Genomic DNA, 13,652 nt, shown 5'->3' on the forward strand with positions numbered 1-13,652 from the left:
GTATCTCTTTTCTTTAAAATGAGTTCTACCGGGGGTTTTGTACGTGTTTCAAAAGACGCCTGTTTCCTTCTCCGTTGCCAAGCCAGGTTCTCGTGAAGGATTTCTGCTGCCATCAGCCTGATCCACATGCTTCCAGGCGCAAGAAGTGGGGAACTCACCAGAGAGCAAATCATTTTCTAAACATAGTAACTAGGACAGCACTAGTCTCTGCTTACTTCTTCTGGTGGGTCTCAAATGACCTTGAGGGACCTTCCTTGGTGGAAGGGCAATATATAAATCCTGGTGCATCTGTTTCCTGCTTGCAGAAAATTACTTTTTTTTTTTACACAAGGGATTTTTGTCAGGCTGAGGTGGTATGGTTTATTTTAAGATCTTGTGACTTTTCAGCTTGAGATCCAGCTTTGTTCTTTTCTTTTAAGCCAGCCTTGCCCTGGCGTTGGGGAGGCATTTTGAATGCAGAAAAGTAAGACAGATTCCAATAGAAGAGAATCTCTGTAGCTCCAGGTTGAACTGTGGAGTCCTGGGTGCTCTCTGAGCTTGGCGGTTGCCTTGCAGACGTTTCACGACCCAAGTAGGTAACACCAACGGTGCTCGATGATGTTACCTAGTCGGGCCGTGAAATGTCTGCAAGCCAACCGCCAAGCTCAGCACCCAGGACTCCACAATGAGACAAATGGTATCCATAGGTTTGATGAAGTGGATTGGGAGCGTTGAAAGCTTACAGGATAATAAATGTATTGAAAGGGTCCCAAGAACCTCAAGTTCATTCCATTTGTTTTTTGTAGGCCCTCTGGTACGCATAAAGTCTTGTTTGCTTTTATTTCTCATAACTTTGTGCTGGCTTTTAACTGCTACTAATGGAAAATTTATTTCCAGTTATCCTGGAATTGTACCCAGGTATGATAAGGAACGGGATCGGGTACGGTTTCACTAACTAAATTCTCCCCACTTCTGCTTTCTTCTTTTTTAGGGACAAAATACTGAGGTCGATTAAAATTTAATTTGAATATGAAATCTCACTGTTATTACAAAATAAGCCAGTTTAATAATCAATGATCAGTGTGATCCTGGGTAACCTGTAGAATATACTAGATACCAGAAATGTGAGCCAGTTGCCTGAATTGTTCTGGATCCCATTAAAGACCTACAGCTGAAATTTCCTAGTGTTTATTTTAAATGTCTTTACCAGGAATAAAAACTTTGCAGTATTTTCCCACCAACCTTCCTTTTCCAATGCACAAAATCTTCCAGGGAGCCGACGGATTGTGGACGTAATGGATGTGAACACCCAAAAAGGCATTGAAATGAGCATGGCTCAATTTGTGCGCTACTACGAAACCCCTGAGGCTGAGCGTGAGAAGTTATACAACATGATCAGCCTGGAATTCAGCCACACCAAACTGGCAAACATCGTCAAGCGTCCCAACGTGGTGAGTGGAGATTCTGGCTGAGCGTGGGGTGACCTAGAGCGTCCTTAGCCGAGAGATTGGGTCTTTTTTAAACATTTCCTGCCTTAACTCTGCTTTGGGTCTTCTGCAGGTGGATTTAGTAGACTGGGTAGACAACATGTGGCCGCGACATTTGAAGGAAAGACAGACAGAGTCCACGAATGCCATTTCGGAGATGAAATATCCCAAAGTGAAAAAGTAAGTCGATTTTACTTCCAGATTTCCTCGTTGGATTGTGATTAAAGCCAGATGTGGTGCAATATTGAGCCTAAATTTAGAGGAGCTTTGAATATCTGTGTTGAAATTACACAGTTGGTAAGGTGCAGATTTGTCTGGTCGTGTTATGTTTGGACGCTGAATTAATTGCTGTTTTTTGAAATGGTGACTTGGTCACAGTGAAGGTGTTGATAGAGAGGGACCTGGCTGCTTGTATGTCACAGAGACACCGGCAAATAGGAAGGGACCTTGGCTGTGATTGGCTGAACTGCTGTGATGTCAGCAGGGCAAGCAAAAGATCTGTGGGTATCATTCGGTCTGCCTTGCTTGTTTTGGCCTTTTTTGTTGTAAGGAGGCTGCGTGCTAAAAGTGTCCCCAGGACTTCATGTAAGAAGCTTCTTCATGGTGTCTTTGAGGTTTCAGAGATGTGACTTTCAAGCATTTTCCCAGTCCGGGGGTGATGGTTTGGAAGTGGGGGCTGCCTGTCTTTCAAAGGAGCCTGACCTGGATCTGTTCTGCAAACTTTTTGGGACGAGGGTGGTCCTTTTCCTGCCCGACACGCTTCTTTATCCTCTCATGAGCACCTGAGTATTGTTGCAAATGGTTTCTATCTGGCAGAAGTCACTGAGACAGAAGTCTGAAAGAAAGCAAATTATTATAAACCAAAGCACATTTTCTGCCCTTGCTTTTAATTGCACCTCCAGGTGCAGTTGCTCTAGAAATTGGGGTGGGGGTGACTCCCCAAACCCATTTTTTATGGCCCTCAGGACTTCTCCAACTGCAATTCCCAAAAAATAGACAATGTTGTTTCCCAACATTTTGAAACACAACTCCCAAAAAGCAGAAACCCCCAAAGAGGCTTAGCACATTTTCTTTTTAAAAATGTAGGAATCCTCCAAACCTGGGGGAGGGGGAGGGGGGACTCCCACCTTTTGCATACCCTCCCCCCCACATTGTCCTTTAACTCTCCCTGCCCAGGTTGAGAGTTGCCCCCTTGCCACCAAAATGTTGCTGCTAGTAGGAACGCTAATAAGATCCGTTGGCAGAGGAATCCAGAATCTCCAGTTGGGACTTGAGTTTTGTCAGGACCAGGCAAAGGGTTCCCCCAAAGTGTGCAAGCTTTGGAGTTCTCCAGAATTCTTCAACAGGGCGAAAAAGCAAGGTTGGCCAAAATAGAATAAAAAATGCCCTAACTGGTCTTGCAGCTGAAATCCCATCTGAAGATAGAGAATTGTTGTTGGCCGGATTCATTATGGCAATAGCAAGTGACATCCCGTATTTTAGTTGCCCGGTGGTGGATGTTGGGTTTCCTTCTCACAGCGTGGTGCAACGAGAAACCATTTTTCTCTTGCCTTGTGGGTCGGTGTTTTCTGGATTGGTGGGGAAAGGGTATTTCTTTCTTTGCTTGTGTCTAACATGCCTTGCAAGAAAAATGTTTGCATGTCAGAATGAGCTGTGCACGTGGAGGTTCATATGTGACAATCTTAAAGGAGCTGTGCTGTGTGTAGCAGCTTACGCTTGGCACTGTTCTCCGGATAGAGGGAGTAAAATGTGTAATGTTGGTAGAAGAAGATATTTATCTGGATGTCCTTCAAGTCCAAAAGCACCAAGGAGCTTTCCAAACAGCAGTTCCAGTTAATTGTTAAATTGGAATTCAGAGTTCTTTTTAGCTTGCAATTTTCCTCTTACCAACTGTGTGTTGGGGAAAATACTTCTCAAGTGGTAATCGCTTCCATAAGTGTTGTTTTGGACGATTTTCCAAAGAAATAGCTTTGTATAAACAGTATCTCAGGGTGTGATTTGTGCATCTGTGAAAAGTTGGCTCTCTGATTTGCTTCCAAGTCAGGTGAGGGGGAATGAATAAAAACAAAAACAAAAACTGGGTCGTTTAATTTGAAAAACCACAGATTTAGACTCTTTGTTTGCTGTACTCATGAAGGTCCCTGTGAACCTGGGTGATTTCAGTGAAAAATGGCAGTTGTCCCCAGAAAATTTCCTTTTTTAATTTTTGCAAACTTCACATCCTGTGTTCCAGTTCATAAGCAGCCTTGATTGCCCCAAACTGGGGATATGTGCAGGGTGTAGCCATTCAGTGAAGTACAGCAGGGGTAGCTAAAGGTATTTGCTGAATGTGTTGATGCAGTGGCTAAGCATATTGAAATTGTGTGATGGATTTCCTGCTCAAAGCAAAATTGTGTATGTGTGTGGGAGAGAAAGAGAACAAGGGAGGGGTGGGGGGAGAAGCAGACTCTGCTGTGATTTCTCTCTTCCTGCTTCCACTGAGAGTAAATGAATTTGTCACTCTTTTTCTTCTAAATGCTCTGTGTGCATTTGCGAGCAAAGCGAGGGCACACAGCCACCTGACCCACAACCACGGAAGACTCATACAATCTACTTCATCAGTGTGTACATGCACGTGCATACATGCACGCACATGACTTACTCTGGGGGGTGTGTGCTGTTTTTCTCTCTCCAGCTGTTTTCCTATACTGGCCCACCATTTTACAGTGTGGATTTTGAAGGGGTCTTTCCAAGCTCCAGGCCAGGAAAGATGATGCGTTTTTCTCTTGCTCAGCTTGGCCAACTGCCCACGCTTGAAAAAACAAAGCCAGATGATAAGATTTAGAAGTGATTATTTTTCCCTGGGGGAATCTCTGTCCTAAATAGTAGTATTTTTGTGGCTTTGGCCTTAGCGGCTTCTAATGCTTTGTGAATGATGGACGTGATATGGCCAGCATTGTCTATGGGGACCCCTTTGAGTTCTTGCATGCTTGAATCGTTATGCTAAGAGGACCTAAACTGAGCTGAACCTCTGCAGGCGGGTGACCCTGAGAGCAACCGCGATTACCTTCTTTTTTCTAGGAGTCTTGAACGCACAGGTTGGCTCTTGACTCCAGGTGATTTATGAACACAACCGTGTAGTTATGGAATATAAAAGCCATGTTTTGTCTGCATTGCTGCATTGCCTTTGTGAGAGCGTGCATTCGTGGGAACTTGTGCTAGTGAAATCCATAGGAAGCGGAAGCTGATGGAGGCTGTAGCCGACTTTCAGGGTCTCTTTCTAAAAACAGCTGGAAATCTCCGATGCCACCATGGGACCCTGCACTCAAACAATTCGGAAGGGGCTGCTGTAAAGAGAAAGGAGCTTTTCCATTTTAAAATCTAACATACTATTGTGAAAGAGGGAAGGGGGATAGAAATCCTGTTTTTATCCCCTTCGTTCCCTGAATGTCTTTCTCCTCTCTGTTATTTTATCTCCTTGTTTTGGCGTAAAATTCTGCCCCCCCATCTGTCTTCTGCACTGTTGCCACCTTTCAGTTTTACCCCGTTGTGCAAATGTTTGCAGTGCAGTAACATCAGAGTGAAAATAAACGTGTATAGCATATTTTGGGGATTTTTTTTTTTTTTAAAAGGCAAAGGGCAGTTTTTAGCAGAGCCTCCAGCTGGGAATTTTCTCCCTAGGCCATCAGAGAAAGAACGGATAGGGAGAAAATAACATTCCCTTAAGCTATGCAAAGTGGTGTTTCATTGCCTTCTAATTTGGGAGCAATTAAAGGAATCGACAGAAAATGCAGCTGTCGGCTCCTCCACCAAGTTCAGCGTCTTTACCAGGCTGCAACCTAGAAAATGCCACGGCTCTTGTTTCTCAGTTACTCATTCATTCGTTTATGGCTTCCTCCCCCCCCCCCCATTTTTCTCTACCGATTCGGCATCTTCCAAAATTTTTCTTGGCCATCGCTGGGAAAAAACCGAAACAAAAAACAGGACAGCTGCTGAAAGCCCCTCCCCCCCCCCCCCCCCCCCCCCGTTTAGTGCATGAGTGCAAATGGAGGTCCCTTGAAAAAGGAGAAGCCCAAAACCCGTGAATGAATCAGACAGGACTGCCCAAGGGTTTATTCAAAAGGTCGTGTTTCACGAGGGCGAGGGGGGTGGAGGGCGAGGGGGGTCGGCGCTCAGGAGGCTGGAGATGAAAAGGTATTAAGTTTTGTCTTTCTTCCTGCGCACTCTCTTTTTCCTTTTTTTTTTTAAAGGCACATAGGAAGGTCCATTCTTTCCACTGTGTGATGGGGAAGCCAGAGAAAGAAAGGGGTTGGGGGCTGGGATGGGGAGGAACGTCTCTGCTCCAAGATGGATGCTGGAGCCCATTTCAAAGCAATCCCCTTTGAAAAGTTACGCATTCCTCTCCCAGCGCTAAGGGTGTCCGTGTTGCACTGGAAAAGCAGCCCACCCACTTGTCTGCTGAAGCTGGGACGTAAGATTAGCCATGCAAGAGAAGCTGGGATGAGTTCTTCCACGTGACGCCAGCCTTACACGGGGAGGAAGCGGTAGAGGTCAACGCAAAGGCATTTCTCCAGAGCCTGCTTTGCGGAGAAAAGCTTTTATTTATTTTTTTTTCAGATTCCAAGCCCTTTCATCAACCCTTGGTTGTGGAACAGAGAAATCACATCCTCAGTTAGAATCAGGAACAGAAATGTAGACCCAGAGGGCTCCAGATATCTCCAAAAGCTCTTTCCAGATTTTTAAACTGATCCCCACTAACGGTTCTTAGAAGCGGATGTTCGGTGTTGGGGTGGGGGTATGAATGAAATTGACCCTTTAAGGAAAGAAGTCTGATCTTTTCCGTCCATCTGTGCTTCCTCAGTTTGAAAAACTTGCTGGTGGAGTGTGGGGGGGGGGAGGCTTGTTTCAGAATTAAGGTGTGGAGTTGCACGGGGGCAAATCATTCCACAACCTGGAAGGCGTGTAATGATTGAAATGTGGTTTGATGCCTGAAACAGGATTTGCAGATGGGAAGTGTGAGTTTAGTCTCTAGCTATATAGTTAAAGACTCGACCGAAAAGGAATGGGGGGGGAACATCTGTCTGACTCTTTGGAAACCCGATTGTTCTAGCACACAGGAAGCTTCATATTTGGGACTGGAAAAAGGGGCCTTTCTGGATAACATAGCTTAGCCGCTGTGCTAGAGGAGGAAAACGTTTTTGTGCATTGAATTGCCAATTTAAATGATGTTCAGCCCAGGCCAAGCACCTTGGTCTGTCAGCCTCCAATTCTAAGACTACACTACATCCAGGCTGTTCATTTCCTTCCAGTGTTGTCCTCGTGACAAACTCCACTCCACTCCATTCCCACCCACCCCCCTACGATTGAATGGGTTGCACTACTAGCATTTTGGGCTAAAGAAAAAGAATGAAAGCCATCCGAAGCGACGGAGGGTGGCCGATCCCCATCTTTCGGAGCCATCCCTGGTGGCCGATGGCATTCAAAGTTGCTTTATGCTTTAAAGTTTCTCGCAGGGTGGGGAAACTCACAAGCCAGTCCCCGAAGGGGTGTCCCTTTCAGCTGGACATCCAGGAAGCAGCGGAAAGGGGGAAAGGGTTTCGAAACCTCAGAGGAGGGAGGAAGGACTCGTATTTTGAAAAGCGGTTCCCGCAGGACCTCTAGGCTAGCCAAGATGTGCTAAAAGCCTGCCGTATGGGAGGCTGAAGCTTCCTTGTGTTCTCCCGGATATTTTTCCACATTTCCTTTGGAAACGGAAGGCTTGGAATCCTCGTTCCCCACCCCGGGAAGGTCTGATGGCTCTCCAAGCCCAAAGAAAATGCTGCGGCCGAGATCTGGACAAGGTATGCTATTCGGCAAGGCAGGCGTTGGAGGGGTGGGGAGGGTGGGCCTCCCCTCCTCCCCTCCTCCCCTCCCCAAGCCTGCACGTTTACCGTTTTTCTCATGACAGCAGCATTGCGTATCCCCCTGTCAACTCAGAAGGGGTTGCTAGGCAGCCAGCTTTTGCGCTATCCCAAGACTTTCGGATTGCCAGGCGAAGCCTCGGTACCGGCACTTCCTTGCCAGCCTCCTGCTCCGAGGGATGCGTGCACGCACCTGAACGGTGCCCAAAGGGAGGGGGAGCCCTTGCGGGCTGCTGGGGAGAAGCGAAGCGGGCCGGAGGCGATGGCTCCGGAGCGCAGTCCGCGCGCTCGGCCCCATGGGGAGGGTGAAGGACACACAGGCACATGCGCTCGGGTTGAGATAACCATCAACCGGCAACCGGAACAAGGAAAAGAGGTTAGTGTGTTAAGCAACGCACATTTCCTGCCTCTGTAAGGTGCCTGCGACGGGCCGGAGAACGGGTAGGAATGAGAAGCAGAGGATCGAGCGAGAAGCATGGTGCAAAACTGCTCTTAAAGACTTTCAAACAAGAGTGTGCGGGGGGGGGGAGTGAATTTAGCACTTTGTACGTTGCATCCGTGGGGAGGCTTCTAGTCGTCCCTGCTCATCCAGAACCTCGCCAGCGAGGAGTTTGCTCCACCCTTTGCGAAACCAGACGGCTCACGGGGTTAGGTTCAAGCAGAACTGGTTCTAAACTTTGCCCGGGAAGAGAAAGCTGCTGCTGCTTCTTTTTTTAAGTCTAGTGCTCCAAGTGAGCTTCGGCTAGAGTTGTTCTGAGAACCGAGAACCAGGGACAGCCCACGCGGATCTCCAGTTTAATTCGGTGGCCTCTCCGTGTTGCAGAATGGTGTGTTTGTTCAGTCGGGCACTCAGAGAAGAGCGGGCATTTGCATTACCTGGGCAGCCCTTTTCCCCCCCGCAGCAGAAACCCAGCGGCTGTTTGTAAAACCCCATCCAGATAACTAACCGGGAAGTGTTGATTTGTCTCATTTACATATGCGCCCATGAGAACCCTTCTCTGGGGGTGGCCTTCTTTTGAAGAGATGATGTCTTTCCCAGGTACTGTCTGATGAGCGTGAAAGGATGCTTCACCGATTTTCACATTGATTTCGGCGGCACTTCGGTTTGGTATCACGTTTTCCGGGGAGGAAAGGTAAGCAGATGCAAACTCTCCCTGTACGCAAGGAAGGGTAGCCTTTACAAAATCCTTGTAAACCGCTGAGGCTCAGTTTTTTTCCAAAATAAGCTTGAGCGGGCGGGAACACCAAGATGGGAAAGGCAGCCTTGCTGTGGTGTGAATCTAAAATAGAATATTGAACGTGGCTTGTTTGCTTCTTTTTTAATGTTTGTTCAGTCTGTCTTGTTCCGTTTGGTTTTTTTACTCTCAGCTTAAAAAAGCATCTTGCTGTTTTTGGAGAAATAAATTAAGCACTAGAAACTCATCATAAAACCCAAAACAGTAACAAATTATTATTTGGATGGATCACACATTAAATCACTTCAATGGCTTCTCATTTTTAAATGTCCAGTGGAGCCGGATTGGCTCTGATACGGCTCTGACATTGGCTTCTGATACAGCAAAATAGCATCTTCCTTTTGCTGAATTCTGATTGGATCCCTCCATTAGTCCTGGAGATAAACTCAGTTACACCGGCAGTGGGTGCACTGTTTGAAGACCTGGAGGACCAGGTTGGGGACAGACCATCCTGGAGAAGGTCTGTCTGTGTGGTCACTAAGAGTCAGCACTGACTTGATGGCACGTCCTCCATCTATCCATCCATCCATCTATCCATCCATAAATAAGTCCTCCAGCTGGATAACATATTTTCACATGCATGTGTTTGCGCCCATTTATAATCTGTCTAGCTGTTACTGGGACAAACACACCATAGTTTAAGGAAACAGAACGAATACATGCCAGCAGGTAGTATCTGGGTGCAGAATGATTGAATATGGCGGAATCCAGATGTTCTCCAAGATCTTTCCATTTGTATTGCCCAGGTTTCAGGACCATCAGAGCAGTTCTCTTGGGATGGTCTAAAGAAGTTGGGCATTGCAACTATATGGTTGATTTGACAAGCGTGCCATGGCACAGTTCCAGCCAGAAGGGCTGTAGAGCAACCAGACAATTTTTGCCTGGTGAGAAAAGGAAGAGAGAACTGGTAGGACTACCTGCTTCATGGCATGAAAGGAATCTGAATTGCAAGTTTGCTTCTGAACAACAGATGCAGAGTATTTCCACCTTCTGATTTTGTATCTGTTTCTAGATCTTTTGGTTGATTCCTCCAACACTGCAGAACCTAGAACTCTACGAGGAATGGGTTGTCTCTGGGAAGCAAAGTGATATTTTTCTGGGGGACCGTGTGGAGCTGTGCCAAAGAATTGAACTAAAACAAGGGCATACGTTTTTCATTCCTTCAGGTAACTCCCTTTAAGAATAGCACCTAGTTTTTCAAAATCAACCCTTACTGTTAACGTATCTGTAGGCGGCCATCGTTAGATCCAGAATGAGGGGAGAGGTGGAGTAGGTAGTGTACCTTAAGACTCTCGCCAAGAGGGAATGATTGCCTTCATGCAGAAGAGTTTTGACCCCTTTCCGTTGGCTCTGGACTTCTGCTTGCAGCCAGTTCTTCAAGTAGGGAAACCTTACAAAAATGATGTCCTTTTACTGCAGACTATAAAGATAACTTAGCCTTGTGTAGCTCCTCTGGCTGTTTCACGCGTTAGCCTATTCCCAGTGCTCCGATCCAGGGTTGGTGGTGTCTCAGTGGCTCTAGCTGAACAGAAAGACTTTTGAAGCAGATCCCAGAAGAAAAACACAGTTTTGTTGGCCAGATGAGAGCAGAAGTTTAGGATTTTGGGATTTATACCCGATGTGACAGTTTTTTGTGATGTGCATTCTTTCCTCTCTTCCCCATCTTTCTAGGGTGGATACATGCTGTTTATACACCAGTAGATTCCTTGGTGTTTGGTGGAAATATCTTGCATAGCTTTAACGTTCCCATGCAGCTTCGCATTTATGAAATTGAGGACAGAACAAGGGTAAGGGCACCATAGATTTTGACTTAACACCTCTGATCATAGTTTGCTCTGCAGAAGGCACCAGGGTGCCTGGAATAGGGTACATTGGTTGTTCACAGGAAACTTCCCTGATCTTTTGGTTGGGTTTAGGTATTCAGATTTTTGGAGCATTATGTTGCGATCTCAGAACCAAGAAAAACAAAGGCTGAGGTTCAAAGCAGAGCAGCTGGTGGAGAACTGGTCTCCTCTGGCTGTCTGGTCACCAGTCTGGATAAACTTGAGAGTTGGGTTCACCCACGGAGTTTGGCCATGGTGTGTTGAGTGATCACAGTTGGCCAAGTTCTCACTCATTCTGAGCTATAAGCTACAGTAGGATAAACCAGAATGGCTGGATTAATACATCATGGTAAGCCACAAATTATGATTTACAAACCACAATGGCTGAGATCACACTTTCCACCACGTGGTAAGGTGTTTTGTTGCTTTAATGGGTTTACAATCTCCATCTTGTTAGCCAACCAGGTTTAACAAAATTATAGCTTAGGGCACATGCGAATCTAGTTCTCTTTTAAGTTAATACATGCTGCTTCAAGGCCTGGTTTCTGCTCTTGTTGGGAAAAATTGGAATTCTGAAAAACTCCTGGATTTGCAGGGGAATATCGGTCGTTGTTGAGATGGGCTTCCGACAACTTAATGAGCATTTTTCTCACTCCCCAGTGAATGGTCTAGTTTGGACATTACTGTGTGGAGCTAAGGAATGCTCTTGAAGAAGCTTTGAGATGCTGTAGAATTGGGGTTTGGGCTGGAGATTGCTTCTCGTTGTCTCCCTCATCTGGAGGTTTAGGGTTGCTCTTCCTTCCAAATGAATTCATAAGCACTGTGGCCTTCATCCTCTCCTTGACTGCATTTCCATGACGAGCTTGCCTGTGGTTAAGTGAACCAGGTTTACTCAGGTCAGTTTTTTGAATTCTCATGGCATGCTGAGCTGTTTGCTGACAGTTTGGGCTGGGTTTCCATAATGCACCATTGCTAAACCATGGTAGGCTACGAGCCAGTGTGTTACAAGAATATGGCTTTTAATCTGTGGGGGACTGAGGAACAGGTATCTGCCATTCAGGAGCATCCTCAGGACTGGAATAAAAAAATCCAAGGGAGCGGCCACATCAAGTGGGTGCTAACAGTGGGGAAGGGTTGCTCCACCCCTTGTTTCTGATTGGTTCCTCCGTGGTTGAAAGGGTTTAGAATGTTGGGTTTTGTCATGGAAACTGCATCTGATTGGCTCTCTGACTGCTGGCAAATTACAAAATCTCACCCTCATCAGCTGTTTCTAGGGAATTCTGGGATTTTTTTTTTCCAAAGGGCATCACGGAGACCAAAGTGTCATCTCTGTCCCTGTTTCTGCTGGACTCATCTGTGTGTTGCTGTTCCAGATGTGTCGGGCCTTTCCAACCAGTTGCACAGGTGGATGCCGGTGCTCTTGTGCCCAGTCTTCAAAGGGTGTGTTTGGGACCAAACATCTCCTATCAGAAGATGGGAACAAGTGCCTTGGTTTCCTGACAGCATAGGTGCCATTTCATCCTGATAGCATCAGGCTTTTAATTCCTACATTTTGTAGGCTTGGGTTGTATTGCAGAGGACAGTTGAGGGGATATGTTGGGGCCGTTGTGATATACCCAGCCCATGTTGTTTTTCAAAAGGTAAGTTGAGGACCATTGTAATGGCTGAGAAAATCTTGAGATAACGACAAGCCTGTGTCTTCTCCAAAGCATGTGAGAAAATGAGGTCCTATCTATCTGAAAAATTCCTAAGGCTCACCTTTACTGTAGCCTTGAATCATGGCGGTAGTCAAGTCAAGATCGCATGTTCAGTTGGAACAGAAGAGACCAACAGCAGTAGGGTGGTGTGAAGATGAAGGCAGGATGGATCAGAGTTGTGTTGATCTTCCTTGCCCACCCATCTTGAACCTGGATGTGATTTCCCTCTTCTGGTTCTTCTTGTCAAACACCGTCCACTAAAGGGCATATAAAAGGGGGCATCCTTAAATTCCTTACACCCTGCTCTTCTTGTCTTCTTTCCAGGAGCATAGTTGTTACCTGTTGCCCTCCCTGTCTAAATTCCTTTCCCAATACCTGCGTTCTCCACCCTGACATGTACTCGCACGCAAAACACCAAGCAAGAGTTGGGTTCTTGCAGGAATCTCGGATTTCTTCTTCCTTGCGGCATAGAACGAAGGCCAGATCTCTTGTGATTTGTCCCCCAGCAAATGTAGATCAGCCCAATACTGTCTGGGAATGTGCAAGTTGTGGCAAGTTGCGGATGGACCTACTTTTGAACGTTGCTAACCTTTTTGTAAGAAGAGTCCCCTTCCTGGATCAGAGTAGAAGGCGACACGGGGCAGGAAGTCGTTTCCAGCAATAAAAAAAATGCGTACAGAATGTCTACCTGCCTCCACCTTCCCACAACAGTTGGCTCACCACTGGCAGACCCACCGTTTTTGTCTGTGTGTGGCAAATGTCTGTTTCACATCTGTGAGCTGGCAGATTCCAATATGAGGTGCAGAGAGAGTTGGCCACGAGAGGGAGTCCAGAGGGGCGAGGTTATTAGGAACTCAAATTGATGGCTGGAGATTGATTCTCCACAGCACGGGAGCACTGCATGCCTCTAACCACCTAGTCTTAAGCATTTCAGCTTTTTTCTTTTTTTAAAAAACGCACTGGTTTCCTCCATCCACCCCCCCCCCCCAAAAAGAAGCAAAATTAAATTTGGTGAAGCGCAAAAAAATCTGCCAGGAAAACATTGAGCAAATGATGTCTTTAATATATTCCCCAGGCATGTGGCTGAAAACCTTTTGAAGGCGGAGGGTGGAACAGGCGGCTTCCTGTTTGTAAGTCAAATTCTTTGCAAATTTTGTTTCCCGCAGTGCTCTCTTTGGAATAAGATGAAATGGGGGAAAAAAGAGAATGATTTGAGTTCCTTTTATGAACGCCACTCTTAACATTGCCGGGGTCCTTCCCAAATTTGGGTTTCTTCAAATATGCAGGAACTACAGAATTCCTGGGAAATCTGAGACACGTAACCCTGGCCTCAGGTGAGGAAGAGATGCCCTAGGAGTGGTCCCTGACACCCCAAATTTGAATGGCGATTACACATATTTAGGAATGGCCAACTTGAGAAGATTTCAGGGTCTCTCTTTTCAATGGTGCGTGGGAGAACATCTGTTTTCCTAGCAAAAGATCCAAGGTTTAGTCCCTACCATCTCTAGAGAAACAAATCATGGAGCAGGTGATAGAGATGCCCTCTCCGGAA

At 46.3% G+C, this 13,652-nt stretch overlaps 1 protein-coding gene across 8 annotated transcripts in view; it reads left to right on the top strand.

Annotated features, from left to right (window-relative positions):
* The window catches only part of KDM2B (lysine demethylase 2B), a 39,902-nt gene that overhangs the window by 6,313 nt on the left and 19,937 nt on the right, over positions 1–13,652 (top strand). For 6 of the 8 annotated variants that reach the window (XM_088135192.1, XM_088135195.1, XM_088135193.1 and 3 more), the window contains 5 exons: positions 1,252–1,430; positions 1,540–1,646; positions 8,385–8,478; positions 9,593–9,746; positions 10,252–10,367. In XM_088135192.1, coding sequence (XP_087991318.1) covers positions 1,252–1,430; positions 1,540–1,646; positions 8,385–8,478; positions 9,593–9,746; positions 10,252–10,367 — 650 coding nt within the window. Of the gene's footprint in view, positions 1–1,251; positions 1,431–1,539; positions 1,647–6,379; positions 7,286–7,356; positions 7,722–8,384; positions 8,479–9,592; positions 9,747–10,251; positions 10,368–13,652 lie in introns of those variants that run through there. The other 2 variants (XM_007433256.3, XM_025169874.2) reach the window with 2 other exon arrangements.

This window comes from Python bivittatus, unplaced genomic scaffold (genome assembly GCF_059951505.1).
Source record: "Python bivittatus isolate LINGU-HERP-01145 unplaced genomic scaffold, Pbiv_v1 ctg000100_np1212, whole genome shotgun sequence".
Classification (NCBI taxonomy): domain Eukaryota; kingdom Metazoa; phylum Chordata; class Lepidosauria; order Squamata; family Pythonidae; genus Python; species Python bivittatus.